The sequence below is a fragment of the Microchirus variegatus genome, assembly GCF_963457635.1.
Source record: "Microchirus variegatus genome assembly, chromosome: 1".
Lineage (NCBI taxonomy): Eukaryota > Metazoa > Chordata > Actinopteri > Pleuronectiformes > Soleidae > Microchirus > Microchirus variegatus.
Window position 1 is genome coordinate 31,152,662 of NC_139802.1, and position 15,307 is coordinate 31,167,968.

General features: G+C 43.2%; 1 protein-coding gene across 1 annotated transcript; it reads left to right on the top strand.

The window, feature by feature from the left end:
* Positions 1-2,766: 2,766 nt before the first annotated feature.
* mbd5 (methyl-CpG binding domain protein 5) lies at positions 2,767-12,890 on the top strand (the record flags this gene model as incomplete). Its single annotated transcript, XM_083888170.1, has 9 exons — positions 2,767-2,879; positions 3,723-3,825; positions 5,059-5,230; positions 5,468-7,867; positions 10,636-10,850; positions 10,935-12,047; positions 12,391-12,464; positions 12,550-12,625; positions 12,754-12,890. The coding sequence occupies 9 exons, from the start codon at positions 2,767-2,769 to the stop codon at positions 12,814-12,816; spliced, it is 4,329 nt and encodes a 1,442-aa protein (XP_083744296.1). The 3' UTR covers positions 12,817-12,890.
* Between the last annotated feature and the right edge of the window lie 2,417 nt (positions 12,891-15,307).

Consider the following 15,307-nt stretch of genomic DNA (forward strand, 5'->3'; position numbering starts at 1 on the left):
TACTGACGAAAGCAGAGAGAACGCAGCTGTCACGTTATCTGTACTTGGAGCCACCAAGTACCTCCACTTCGCTCAGTCATTGTGGGTGGAGCAGAGACACATCGCATTTACACTTCTGTTTAATCTGGTCACAGTGCGTTTCCGACCACCGCCTGAAGTGATTCGACTATTCGAGCAATACGAGCATGCACAAACTGTGCCTCTCTCTCAGTGGAACGCTCTGTCATGTTTATGCATTGAAAAATACCGTGATATACATTTTTGGTCTTGCCACCCAGCACTACTTTAGTGGATCTGTTGTATTCACTTGAAGGTTCATTCGCTGTAAAACCTATAAATATGCAAGGTTGTATTGTTTTCAACCTGCTCGTTGCCACATCAGCCCCAAGTACTGTTCTGTGCATCACTGGCACATAACAGCAGAATAATCTGCAGTCGAGTGCTGTATGTAAATTGTTTATTTCTGTGCGACAGATTGTACAGGAACAGGCTGTTAGTTAATCAAGTTTCATATTGCCAGTGACATCATGAAATAAATCTGCATTTGAAGATTCACACAGTCTGAATGACATTTGATAAGCTATAATTAGAGTGAACAAAATCAGATTTTAATTGTCTCAATCGAGCAAAAATTCCATAGGTTACACCGTTGGACAATAATGTACATGTTTTATTGATATTAACCTGAAAGGGAACCTGTGTATGTTTACAAGCTCTGTATCAACCACATGAAGCCGAGCATGCCAATATTTTTTTAAACCCCTTAAGGTTTTTGTGTGTGCACCTCTGCTCCTCCAAATGCAAGAAGGCTAAAAGTGTAACTTTCAAAAAAAATATCAATCTGCACTGAAAGGTTAGCAATTAGAAAGTATCGTAAATAATTTGCACAAGATAATTGATGAGTCATGAGTTGGGCAATGGGGGAGGAAATGTACAGTGAAATGGTGACATGAAAACATTTTACATATACATTTGTGACGGTTTCTATGACCTGAAGAAACGATCACACACCTACTCGGATGATGAGGTGCGACAGTTTCTGCTGCGTATTTTCCACATAAACAGGAGACATTTAACTGCTGCTTCATTTTCAGAACTGCTGGTAGTGTCACTGGGTTCAGTATCAGCTGCTCACAGGGCAGTTATGAGTCAGCAGCAGCAGCACTGGTGGCTGAGAAGAGGCTTTTCATGGGGCTTCGTCAGTCACAGACTGAATTCAGCCTCATTTACCTTGGCTTTTCTATCAGAGGGAGAATATTGGTTAAAATATTGTTAATTAAAAATCAAAAACTCATATCTTGATTAGTGACTTTCTGTGCAGATCTAATGTTATTTTGTGTGATCTCTAAGGTGAATCTTGGCCCAGGTTCAATTCTGTAAAATAAACATCCCAAGTATTGCCACCAACTGTACTGCAGTCCATTATAAACAAGTAAATATTGCCAGAAGATGTCTTCACTGGTCATGTTTGTCTGTTCTAAATGTATTTGGATTTACATATGCCTCCCTGATGGAGTGGACTGGAATCAGTTTCCATTCTTTTTCTGACTGATATTAACGTGAGTTCTTTACAGTTAAGGATGGAGTTGAACATAATTTTGTGGAACCTGAATCCTGTTAGTTTGAAACCAGTTTAATCTAATTTTAATCCCATAAATAACATCACTTTTATTCATTTTAATAGTGATGCAGGGACCAATTAACCGAAAACCACGATACTCACTCTAATTGGACTAGTAGTAATTAACTATCAAAGCTAAACCATGGAGACTCGTCTGTGTTGAATAAGTTTAAGGGCATTAATCACCTATTTTTACTGTTCTGTGATTTAACACTGACTTTCATTCATTTTAGTGCAGCTGCAGAAGCCACAGAAACAAAAGTAACAACACATTGAAAGTTACTACATCTACTACTTTCATGTACTACATCAGATCATCAGAGAATAGCCATTTAATTTTATCACAGATGGTTTTACTGAATCTTTAAGGTATCAGTCAGGAAACAGTGGCTTGATTCTTCCAACCTACCCAATTGATGCCCTTTTAATCGTACTTTTAATCAAAGCTTTCCTGCAAAATTTCAGTTTTTTCTTTCCATCTCAGAAGCGCAATATAAATAATTGGTTGTAAATGAAAACACTGACTGCCAGATATTAAATGGGTTTCTTGTTGTCGATTTTCTTGGAGTCAATTAAATTATGGATTTAAAATCTTGCAAAGAAATTTGATCATCCTAGCTAATTCCTTTTCTGTTCTGCTCTCATAGGAACCATGGGAAAACCAATACCCAACAGCATTTGGGAGTCAATATGTTGAACATATCTTATCTGGCCGACTGAAGGACGGAATTGTGGGTGTCAGAAGACAAATGGTAAAAAACTAGTTTGAAAAAGGACGTTCCTGTGTGAGCACAGCACACACCGATTTCAGAGCCTCACCTTTTTAGCTGCTTGGCTCTGAATGTCAAGATGCAGTAATGGAAGTCCATGTGCAATTCAGCACTGTAGCCATGAAGCAGCAAGGGTAGGGTCTGCTGTGAGCTTGCCTCACCCTACCCGACCACCTGCTCATCCACCTCCCCTTCAGCTCCACCTGAGAGTGGAGTCCCACATTGAAGCATAATCCTACTGCCCTACGCATCTCCTCCACCTTCCCTCCACCACCACCACAGCTTTGGAAGACAAACATGACGTACGTTGCGAAGACGCTGGTTGATGTCTGATATATATACCTCTGAGGTGTCGAGTGTAAAACCAGTGGAGCAATGAATGGCGGAAAGGACTGTGAGGCAGGAGATGAGAGGCAGGCCGCCACTGTCCAGGTCCCCATTGGCTGGCAGCGCAAGGCGGATCTTGGCCGAGGGGTCGTATACATAAGGTAAGAAAAGTTAACCATAAAATGCATTACATTGTATGTGTAGGTAATTTTCTCCAAACAATTAATTTTGAACATGATTCGTGGCCTTCAGACAGGTCTCGGACTGGTTGATTTGGTGCTTACCAAAGTACGATTACATTCACACCTACGCAAACAAACCGAACCAAGGGACCAAACACGTTTGGTGCGCACCAAATGCTTTAGGTGTGAAAGCACCCTGCAGACCCTCCAGTCTCTGAGTGGATTTTGTGTAGGGGTGGGTCAAAATATTGATTTGGTTATATATTTTCGTCCTTCGTCCTTCCTGCAATAGGATAATCACTATCAATATTTTAGTTAACAAATAAAGGCGCTCTAACGTAAATGGTCCCTGCCGGTTTTACTCGCTGGGCACCGCTCCTTGATGTCTCCTTGCAGCGACACTGCTTAAGTGAATGAGTTAAACTTGGGGCAGAAGTTACCTGGCTGAAGAAGAGGGGGTTTACAGAGGGATAATGAAAGCAATGTTACCCATGCCACCCTATCCACGTTCAATACATAGTCTTTATGCATTCGATCTCTACTTTCACTGTAAAAGCATCAGTGGCTACCATTCAGCTTATTTGTGTATGTTTGACAGAAAGTCAGTAGTGGATGCTTTATTTTCCATTGGTGGCAAGTTTGAAATCTTCTGGGGGAATATGGGCACACATAATTGTTCACAAGGTTAAAGTTACTAAACTGCAACTGTGATCCTTTTGTTCACATTACTACTTTTATTTTCTTAAATACCCCAATAAAGGCATATTTGTGCTCTCATGCTTCCCAGACTTCAGTCAGCTTAATGTTGCATTCTGTGTTCAGTCCCAGTGGCTCAGTACTGTCCAGCTTGGAGCAGGTGAAGACCTACCTGCTGACTGATGGAACCTGCAAATGTGGCCTGGAGTGCCCACTCATCCTCCACAAGGTAATTATCTATTGGTTCTGTTTCTCTGAACTTGGCTCCAGAGTACAACATCACTAGAGATAATGTGACTAAAAAAACAAATACATTTATTTGAGCATGCATTAACATGTGGCCTTTCTGTATTAAAAATCTTAGTCATTGTCCAAGGTTTTTCTTTTTAACTGTAATTTTAATTTATTTTGCAAATAGTGCTTAAGTGTTTGTTTTATTTGGTAAGTGCTTGTAAAAAAAAAAAGATTAGCGTCCAGAGCAGATGTGAAGGTGTTGTGCACAATCACTGAGGCCCTGTTTACACTTCATAATAGCATCCGTTCTGAGAGATTTGATCACAAGTGGGCTGTTCACAACTGGCAATAAGTGTTCTCAAGGTAGGGTGTATTACATATTTGGCAGTCATGAATGCCGGCAGGAGTGAGGGAAGGAGATAACAGAATAATTAAGGACAAAGTAACATGTTTGTGAGTAGGAAATAATTTCCCTGTGGTCAAACCAAGATATACTTGTGGCATGTTGCTGTGCGTTGCTTTTGTTTTTTGTCCTTTAACAGTTTTTTGAGAATCGAAAGGTTACGATGTATAGCTTGAAATGGGCACTGTGGTTCTCTTCAGTTAGTATCAGCTTCAATCAATTCCAATGGTGACCACATTTCATGAGGAAAAGTTTTAAAATGCCCTGAGAAAGCTCTCAAAACAATTCAGCTGCTCAATACTCTTCTCCACTCCCATTTCATGTGCTCAGGGTGTATTAAAAAAATTCACACTGACCACGTCCATTGATTTCTGTGAAGGACATGTCTACAAACATCGGTGTGCTTTGAAACACCCACTGTGTCATATTACGTAGTAATCTGACCTAATATCCTTCTTGAAGCTAAAATTGTCTCCACTGTCTGACAGATCAGACTGTTATCAGGTTGATATCATCTCGTCTGTAAAAGAAAAAGTTTGATTTCCTGCTCTATTATTGACGATTTAATAAGAAATTATAAACCCCCACAAATTCTATATTTTCCTCCTTGAATTTTGATTATTTGACCTTTTAATGGCCTACTGACCAACATCAATGTTATATAATGGTTTGACAATGTTAATTTAATGGCTCCAGTGCTTCAAGACAAAACCTGAATCAATTTTTAATTGAAAGCAAATTTAAATAATATGGTTCACATTTAATTGGGTTCCCCCTCAAATTGTTATGCATACACATTTTTTTCCGTTTTATCTTGTTTCTTAGGTGTTCAACTTCGACCCAGGGGCAGCAGTCAAGCAAAGGACAGCAGAGGATGTGAAAGCAGATGAAGATGTCACCAAACTCTGCATTCACAAGAGGAAGCTTCTGGCCGTGGCCACATTGCACAAGAGCATGGAGACACACCCACCTCTGACACTGACGAGCCCAGGGGGAGGTACAAGTATATGTAAATACAAATACAGTTGTTACAACTCAAAAAATGTTGATGCTGAAGTATAATGACTGCTGCAGCTGAATTCCAGAGATTTAGTAAAGCACTGATGTTAACTTTTCATTAAGTTAAGGTCATTTTAATGTGTTTTTCAGCCATTATGACTACTGTGACTTTACTGCCCTGTCTGTAATTGTATCTGGTGTGTTTGTATTGACTTGTGCTTTGTTTGGCCCTAAGGTACATCATCTGTGGTTTCTGGGCATTCCACAACTCCACGAGCAATAAGGACTAAACCCCATGATGGCCTTCCCAATGCTGTTGGTCCCGACTGCAAAAGTCCTTTCAAGATGAGGATGGTAGCTGGACAACAGCAACAGAGGCTATATCCACCCCAGGAGATGGGTATAACGCAGCAGCCCGAGCTCTACTCTGGGTACCCCAGACCACAAAGGCTGGGCAGTGGAGAGCCAGGACCCAAATCCCCTTACCGGGCTGGGTATGGAGGCATGCTGAGCCCACAACGCTCCAGTGCTAGGCTGTATGGAGATGGTTCAATGTCTCCAAGTGCAGACACTTTGTGCAGCCCTGATGGCTTTTCAAGGACCAATCCTTGTGGTTTTCCAGGAGCCGGCAGTCCCGGTTCAGTCTCAATCCATGCGAATACTAGGACACCTCTTTCCCCACCCGGTGTAATGCTCCATGGCTCCTCGTTGAGCCAGCCATCATGTGCCATGACAGGGAGGACTAGCACGCCCTTATCCCCAACGGCCACTGCCAAAAGCCCTGTCATGAATATGAACATGCCACGGGGCAACTTCCCACCTAGTATGGAAATGGCCCGTGCAGCATTTCACCATAAAACACAGCCCCCTATGCATCCAGTGCCCCCCCAATCCATACCACCACCCTGTGCTCTTCAGAAAAGACAGCTGACCTCAGAAAAAGACCCCCTCGGCATCTTGGACCCTATACCCAGCAAACCAGTCATCCAGCCCCTTACCAATGCCCCAAACCCCTCCAACTTCCAGCCTAACATCCACTCTCAGGTACCAATGATGAATGTAAACATACCCCCTCCTGCCATTGTTCCCCTGCCAAGCAACCTACCTTTACCCACCATGAAGCCTGGGCCTGTGGGGCATGGTGGCCATGTTATAAGGTCTCAACAAGGTGGACCGGCTTCTTCCATGTCCCCATCTCCTGTCACTTCCCCTGTCCACATGGCTGTGCCTATCCTGGGGAGAATGGAGGCTTCCCCTCATCGCTCACGCTCATCCTCCACCTCCTCTGATCATGGGAACTTTGTAATGCCCGCTGGGCACCAGGCCCCATGTGGCAGCACAAAGGTTCCTCCTCGTTCCCCCAGGTCGGCTATGGGATCTCCTAGGCCAGCCATGCCCTCCAGCCCCTCCACCAACAAAACAGACCCACTTCACCAGTACAAAGAGTCCCAGCTGTTACCTGGCATGGGAAACTCGATTGGCACCCAGCAGCATGGTAACCCCATGTATTCACCCACGTCGTCATCCTCCTCCTCCTCATCTTCTTCTATGGCAGCCCCAAGCGCTTCCCAGAAGGGCCACCCAGGACTACTGGGCATGCCCCTCAACCAGATCCTCAACCAACAGAATGCTGCTTCCTTCCCAGCCAGCAGTCTCTTGTCAGCCGCAGCCAAAGCACAGCTAGCAAATCAAAATAAATTCAGCGCTGCTGGCAACAGCACTGCTGCGATGGCTGGAGGTGGAGTTGGTATGGCAGGCATGGGAGCAGGTAGTGGAGGTAATGGTGGGAGTGGTGGGCACCCAGGCTCTATGAGTGCCCCCAGAGGCATTGAGGGACACAGCACTTTAAATCCCATGCTCCCTCCGAACTCCAACATTCTGCTCAACACTCCTGAAGCCCAGAGTGGCAGGGCAGCTCTTCGAGACAAGCTCATGGCCCAGCAGAAGGACCCCATGCGCAAGCGGAAACAGTCATCAAGCAGCACTCCTGTAAACCATGACAGTAGTAACAACATGGTCTACAACATGCTTAACAAATCAGGCATGGTTGGACCACATATGCCAGGACCCAGTGCACCTGAACAGCTGAGAAAAGTGGGCAGGCTTGGAAACCTTCCCCCGAACACCTCAATGGCCCAGCTTCTCCAGTCCATGAGCTGCCAGAGCTCTCACAACTTGGGTGGGAACAGCCATCGTCCAGGTGGCCCAGGGCAGGGTCCTCAAGGTGCCGCACAACTGCACTATAACGACTGCATAGGAATTGGTCCTGGTGGCCCTCAGCAGAATCTCCATGTCCAGCAGAGGCTGCAGGGTCCTGTAGATGTCATGCAGCACTGCCAGAATATGGACCCTTCTGGTGGTCATCTGGGCTCACGCCCAGGCCAGTTCCCTGACATGATGGCTCAATTGCAGGCCTCCTCTATGAATAACTGTGGGCCTATGGGGCCAAGCAGTGGACCAGTGGGTTCGGATGGCATGCCATTGGGCCACCCCAACACTAACCCCCCACCTCTATCTCATCCTGGCCCCAATCCCTCACAGCAGAACCTCCATCACAGTATGGGACGGACTAACATGGTGGTGATGCCACATGGAGGTGGTGATGGTGGCTGTACACAGACCATTTCTGATACAGGTAAGATATAATAACCACAGTACTTCAGGTCTGCTGATAGGATTAAAAATGTGCACACTGTTGAGTGTTGAGATTTATACATTAAATATTCCCCCTTTGTGATCAGCCACTATTTCAGTTAAGATGTGGTTTCTAAATTTATGAACCAAACCAAAGCATTTAGTTGATAGGCCCTGAACCAAGATGGTGTGGCTCTTCCAGCATCTTTGAGCTAATGAGGAGGCCCTTCATCTTTGGAAGCTAAGCTAATTGTCAGTCAACCAGTGTTTCCCTTTGTTTTATTTGTATGCTAACACGAGTCAATGGTGTAAGAAGATGGAAATGGGATCTGCATCACACTTTAATGGAAGCAGCCCAGATAGCGCTCTTAAGAGCTTCTCCCAGCTAGCTGGTCGCTATAGTAACGATGGCCCCTGAATGGAGACCAGAGTGAAGCCTTTAATGAGGGTTTTATCCTGTGTGTGTTTGAATAACTGTGTGTGCATGTGCGACTTTGTCTATAATACAGTATGCGCACGTGTTTGTGTGCGTGCTTCTGTTTGTTTGTGGGCATATGAATTATTTTTGTGTGACTGTAAGTTTGTGTGTGTGTGTAGACACATTAATGTCCATGTTTTTTTCTGAAAGCACTGAAAAGACCCCCATCTTAGTATTTTGCCTGTCCCTGCCTGCTGTGTGACCAGGCAATGCATTTTTTTATTCATCATGCATCTGCGTGTCCTCATATGGTTTATAGTGGGGATATCACCAAGACGTGCTGCTGGACACCTGTCACCAGGTGCCTTGTTATTCTAAATGTAATTCAAGTCAAATTCACTTGGTCCCTTGTGTGTTAGGAGGAGGAGCATGGCATTTGCTGCCAGTGGCGTAGGAAAAGTCAGGAAATGTCTTTGGGAACTGTAGTTTCTACAGCTATATTTTTCATATCCTCAAAGTAGCAGCCTCTGGGGTTATAACCATATTTTGTGAGTACATATATATATATATATAAAGATTGTATTTGTCAACATAACCATATTTTGTGACTATATATATATATATATATATATATATAAAGATTGTATTTCTCAACACAGCCATAGCAAAATTTTATTGTCCTTGACAAATCAGCCAGCATTCAGGAATGAGGGACAGGGGTACCTGGTTTGATCTCACTGTTGCTTTTGATCTCTGTTTTTACAGTTCATAATTAAATAGCCACTGGTCTCTTCTGTGTTTTTATCCAAATGTCCAATGGTTAACCTTTTTTGGTGCCACCTTGCTACTGCTAACTTCCATTGCCAGCACGGCTGGGGTATAGACATGAATGTGTGTTATGTTAATAGGGCTGGGACAATTCATCAATTATTACATTAATCGTCAACTATTTAGATAATTGATTTATCAATTATTATAAGTTCTTTTATTTTTATTAAAAGTTCTTTAATTTCTCAACACTCTGCCATCAGAATGTTGTCTGCCATAATTTGACACTTTCCAACATTTTATGGACCAAACAACTAATCGATTAACGAATACGATTGACCGTTAGCTGCAGACTTGCATGTTAATTATCAGAACTGTACAAAATACAGACTTTCGTAAGCACTTACTCTCCTGGGATAAAAGAGAAATGGCAGATGTCATGCTGCTGAGTGTCTCCCTGGATCCTCCAGCCCTTGAAAATAATTTGAATGACATGTTTGGGATCTTAAGAGCCATGGAAGCTTTGAAAGTGGCCCAGTCAGTGGCTTCTTAGCACTAGCCTCTAACCATCTGTTTCTAGGCTAGCAATCTTTAACACCCCCTGCACTCTTACCACTAACAAATACTCCAAAGTTCATTGTAACCCCCCCAGACACCCTGCTACCCAGCTGACTGCCCCCCATCCCCCAGCAGACTAAAATCACACCACCCGACCCCTGTAACCCCCCTCATCCACCCACACAGCTCCCCCAACAAGCTTCCTGGCAGCGGACAGAATCACCAATCATCACTTGGTTCCCATGGCAACCTCCCTTGGCAACAGCCGTCACTATATCATAGCAGTAGAGGAGGATGTGGGGTGGAAGGGGGAGGGGGTTGGTCGAGTCATGGCTCTCAGTGTAGAGAGGAGAGAGGGGAAGAAAGACAAGAGGAGGGGAAAAATGGAGAACACACACAGCTGCCCTTCAGCTACGTAGCATCTAACCAGCTGCTCCAGTTGCTGCTTGTTCACACACAGTCACACAAAACACAGCATTAAGCCTCTGAGATTTTGTATCTGCTTGGCTTTATCTCTGCAACATTGCTGCTGGGCATTCTCTTTATTCATTGATACATTTTGTTTCCTTGATATATTTTCAGGGTCTACCCTGATGTGTTTTGCTCACAAGCCCTACAAATCTAGTGGAGTGTCTCTCTGTTCGGGGCGGGGGGGAGATATTGCACCTCCCGAGTTTGCAACTTTAAATCCTTGATTGAAAAGTACTTGCTCAGCTTTGCTGTTCATTTTCTGGTGGGCACAGTAAATCTGAAAAGGGATACATTCCACACTGCTCTGTAGCTCTGAGTACAGATAAATACAGCTTTATTTCAAGTCTATAATGTATCACATTCATACACATGGATTAAAATCCAAACAATTATGAAGTGATTTTTTTTTTCCAATTGAGCAAATTTCTCTCAGAACAGCTGTTTCAAGTCAAATTGATGCTGTGATTTAAATAAAGACAATATACCTCTAAATTGTGCAGTTTCCAATAACATGAGTTTCATACAAAAACTTGTACGTCTCATTGGTTTTGCAGGAAACCCATCATCCCTTGGCTGTAGTGTTGGCCTGCAACCGCACATGAACGCTGGAGGTCAGATGTATCAGCAGCAGGTCCACCAGGGCATGCAGCAGGGGGTGGCCTCCCATCCAACCTACCAAGGCCAGCAGCACTTTTCTGACAACCCACCCTACACAGACAGCAGCATGGCCAATGCTGGCTCTATGGCCTACATCTACCAGAACTACCAGGTCGGATTATATGTTCTCTGTAGCATTTTTGATAGTTTCAAAAACAGTTTGCCTAATGTCTTAACCTCTCTCTTGTGTCCACAGCAGGGGATTTTGCCACATCCACAGTTTGCGGAGGGGCAACAGCCCCAGGGAGAGGGGCTTCCAACAGGTACGTCTGGATCTGACAGAGGCCCAGTTGGAGGCCCAGAGTCCGTGGATGCTATCTACAGAGCTGTAGTGGATGCTGCTAGCAAGGGCATGCACGTTACCATAACCACCACAGTTAGCGGGACTACACAGGCGAGTCCAGTGCCTGCCCTTAGTGCCATGAGTGCCTTCACTGCTTCTATAGGGGAGCCTGTTAACCTTCCCCAAGCAGTTAGTGCAGTCCTGCACGGGCACCAGGAAGGAGAGCAAACCAGACCGAGGCAGGTGAGGCCAGGACGAGGTCTGAAAAACATGGATGCGGGGAAGAGCACTCCAGATGGCCCAGAGGCTCATGACTACTTCCGTTCTCCTGGCCGTGGGACTCCCAGGGCCCATTGGGATGGGGAGACCCAGCACGGGGGAAGTTTTGACTCGCACAGCAACAACAGTGCTTGGGGTGGTGAGGAGTTTCTCGAGTGTTCTACCCAAGTTAGGAGTAGTCCCTGCATGGATCGACCCGCCAGCTTGGCTCCTGCCCCACCCTGCCCTAGCGAGGGGTCCAACGATCACGGCCTGTCCATGGCCCACGATAAGGTCTTTATCGATGATGGCTATCGCTTCAACACCTGCAGTCGGACTCCTTCTAATTACAAGGAGCGTTTGGAGCAGACGGTCGAACGCTGCGCTCATATCAATGGCTCCACCCCCCACTTCAACACCCGGGGTTACGGAGAAGTCCTTGGCCCCCCTCGGCAGGAGCTGACAGGGGATGACCAGTCGCCCAGCTCCTCCACTAGCCTAGAGGGACCCTTGGCCACAGTCAAAGACTACAGCCACTACAATGGCCATTTCAACGGTATGGCGCCCAGTCCCTCGGACACAAAGAGCCTCAGCAGTGAGGAGGACTTGCGGCAGCCAGACTCTCCCTCCTCAGAGCTGCTTCACTACCGGTCCAGGACCTTCAACATGGGGGAGCTGGTCTGGGGTCAGCTTAAGGGCTTCCCACCCTGGCCTGCCAAGCTGGCCGGGGATGAACAAGTGCACAGTGCTGCTATGCAGCAGGCGAAGGTGAGTCATCAGTCTGTGACCACCTGCCTTTATTTTATTTGCCATCTTAATTTTTCTGCCAAAATAAGAGTGAAGATTGGCAGCAGATGGGCTCGTAGCATTTGTTGGTACACAATTACAAACTTACCATCCAGCAATTTTTCTCAGCAAATTATTTTCATGTGTAAGACAATTGTTTGACAGAAACAACATATTTTGTTTCTTAGCCAGTGCAGCAATATGATTGTTTGTTTAAGACAACCAAATTAGTTTGTAGACAGAAAAACTGACCAAGTTCAGTAATCTGAATCTGCTGTTTAACAGTCCTGAATGTACTCGCATGATTTTTATGATCTCCATCTAGGTTGAACCAGAGAAGCTCAAAACACTAACTCACGACTTAGAGGCACTTGACAGAGCTGCCAAAAGAGGCCTGAAGTAAGTTAACCACAGGAGCATATTTACATACAGTTCATAATGAATTTTTTTTGCTGCACTTGCTACATTAATGTTTTTTCAACAGACCGGGGAAACTGAATAATCACTTAGAAGCTGCTATCCACGAGGCCATGAGTGAGCTGGATAAGATGTCAGGCGCGGTGAGTATTTACACCTTCTTTAAATATCAAGAGATTTAGATTAAGACATTGACATAAAAACTTACTCTCACTCCACCTACCTGTCCAGCCTTCACTGTAATGTTTATTTCTGTCTTTTCTGCCATCAGATCCCGTCGAGGGATCGTCAGGTGAAGCTCCCGAAGCCTAAGAGGAGGAAAATATCCAGATAACAGTGAATGTGTGGCCCAAGAACGTCCTCAATGTCTTCAGCGACTTTGTCCGTTCTGCCATGATGCGATCTGAGCTCTCTAACAGGTGCTACACATAGACTTTCAGTGGTACATCATTGTTCCATGATATCAACTTGACTTATTGACCGACCACAGAAGGTGCTGGAAATTCCAATCACCAATACAGTTTTACCGATAACAAGCAAAACAAAAAAAAGGAAAAATATAGAAAAAATAAATAAAAAATGGTTGCAATTTGTCTACTGCTCAATGAATTAACTATTTTTTTCTAGTATAATATAGTAAAACAAACAAAAAAAGCTACAAGCATTACCTTACATATTTAAGAAAAATAGACAGTCCAAATATTTCTGATACATTTTCAATATGTATATAGATAATCCTGAAATTTCATGCTATTAAGAAATGAATGTAAATATTGTATAATGTCATGTACAAGCGTACCTAATGCACATTTTATCTTTTATTGTACAAAACAAAGCAGAAGTGTACCAATGTCTTGGTTTCTATTCAGAAATGTGGTTGCATATAACCGCATGCATAGGATAAATAAGAATACAGCCTAAAGCTTTTATATGATGAACCGTAAGACGTGCTGTTTTTTTATTTTCATTTTTTATTATTATTATTATTTTTGAATAAGGGAACAGCAGTGGAACAGGCGTAAGTATTTGAGTCCTCCATTATGACAGCCACTTCACTCCAGGTGTGTTCAGTGTTCCCCCAAGAAACTACCACCTGCCACACGAGTGTTGGTTAAATCTTAACCATGACAGGAAAATCCTGACTCAGAGGGAGAACCAGTTTTGTCTGTTTAGCACGTGAATTGGTTGTGGTTTTATCACAACCGCCAGACAAATGAAATGTTGGTTACCTGCCGTTTTCAGAAGGAAAAATCCACCCTTAGGCACTTTTACGTTAAATGTTATTTTGTGTTGCTTGAGTATCAGGAGTTTTGCGAGAAATGTGGAAATGATTTACAACAGTTTCAGTGTGAATTAGGTTAATCTCTCAAATTAAATAGTTTGCAATAGTTGATCAAAAATGATGATGTTTTCAAATGTCTTGTTTTGTCTAAAAACAAAACTTATTCAGTTTTAATTATGTCTTTATATGGCACAAAGAAACCAGAAAATACTCACATTTAAGATGCTGACTCATCCTGTTGTCGCCATACAGCTCATGATCATAACTCCTAGACCGTTTGTGATATCTAAAAAATTCAAAAACTATGGACAGGTAACCCGTCTCGGGTCAGCAGAAATTGGCACAGCACCCCGCGTGACTGTCATGTGAAGGATAAATCAGTCGAAGATTAATTGATAGAGCAAATTTGCATGGTCACTGCTCATTTTCCCAGACATGTGCAGTGAAAATGACCATTACTACACAGATGAAGTAAAAAAAAAAGGCACCTCTATGTGACAGATTAAGACACAAAACATTGACATTTCAAAATATGCTGATTCTCTGACTCTGAATGTGCAGACTATCGTGAAAAACTGTTTTTATAAATGTAGGATCATTATCTACATTAATCTGCAACTGTGGTATTGCAATAAACAAGACGGCACTACATGCAACTTGTAGCGATAGAGCTAAAGCAGTTAGTTGATTGGCATGATATTTATCTCTAATTAATCTTAATAATTAATCAATATATTTATTATAGCTTCTCTCTTCAGGGGATTTTCATTTGATCAGCTGTAAAGTGAATAAATAGGTCAATAATTGCCGTGTAGGAATCAAAACGTGACATTTGAGTGTCCTTGTTCATGGTTTTGCGCAGTTGCATCGTAAACATTGAATTAAATAAGTACAATAATCTGCAGGATAGTCACCAGTAATCACCAGTTGCAGTGACATAATGTAGATATTTTCTAATTTTTATCATTGTTCCATGTCAGTAAAAATGCTTCTAAAATAGGCCAGAATGTTTGAGGTCATTCAAAATAAATATAGCAGGAAGTATTATAATCAAATCAACGAAAGAAGTAAAACTCCTCAAGTGCAACACAAAATCTCCACAAACTGTGTATTTGGGTGGGTTTTTCCATCACCTCCAACCAAGAACCACAGGCTGCATCAATAAATTGTCTTATTTGGTCTTTAGTGATTATGTTCTCGAACTCATTTGTACAGTGATTTGTTTTACGTCCATGACTGTAGTCATTTTTGGCACAACTCTAGCTTTAGGTAGATTATCCAACCTCAGAGGCAAAGGTTAGATTATCATGAAAAGAACACTAACTTGTTTTTCAAGAGCAGTGAAAGTATTTCTCGCATTTAGGGGCCTTGTGTGAGAGTGTGCGCGTGTGAGTGTGTGTTTTTTTTTCATTCTTTCTATCTCTCTTTTTTGTTATTGATGTAAATTATTTATGTACAGTATTCCATATTTATTTTAAGCTTTACAAATATGCTAGATGGCAATAATACTACCAAGAGTTGAGAACTCAAGCCTTATATGTGT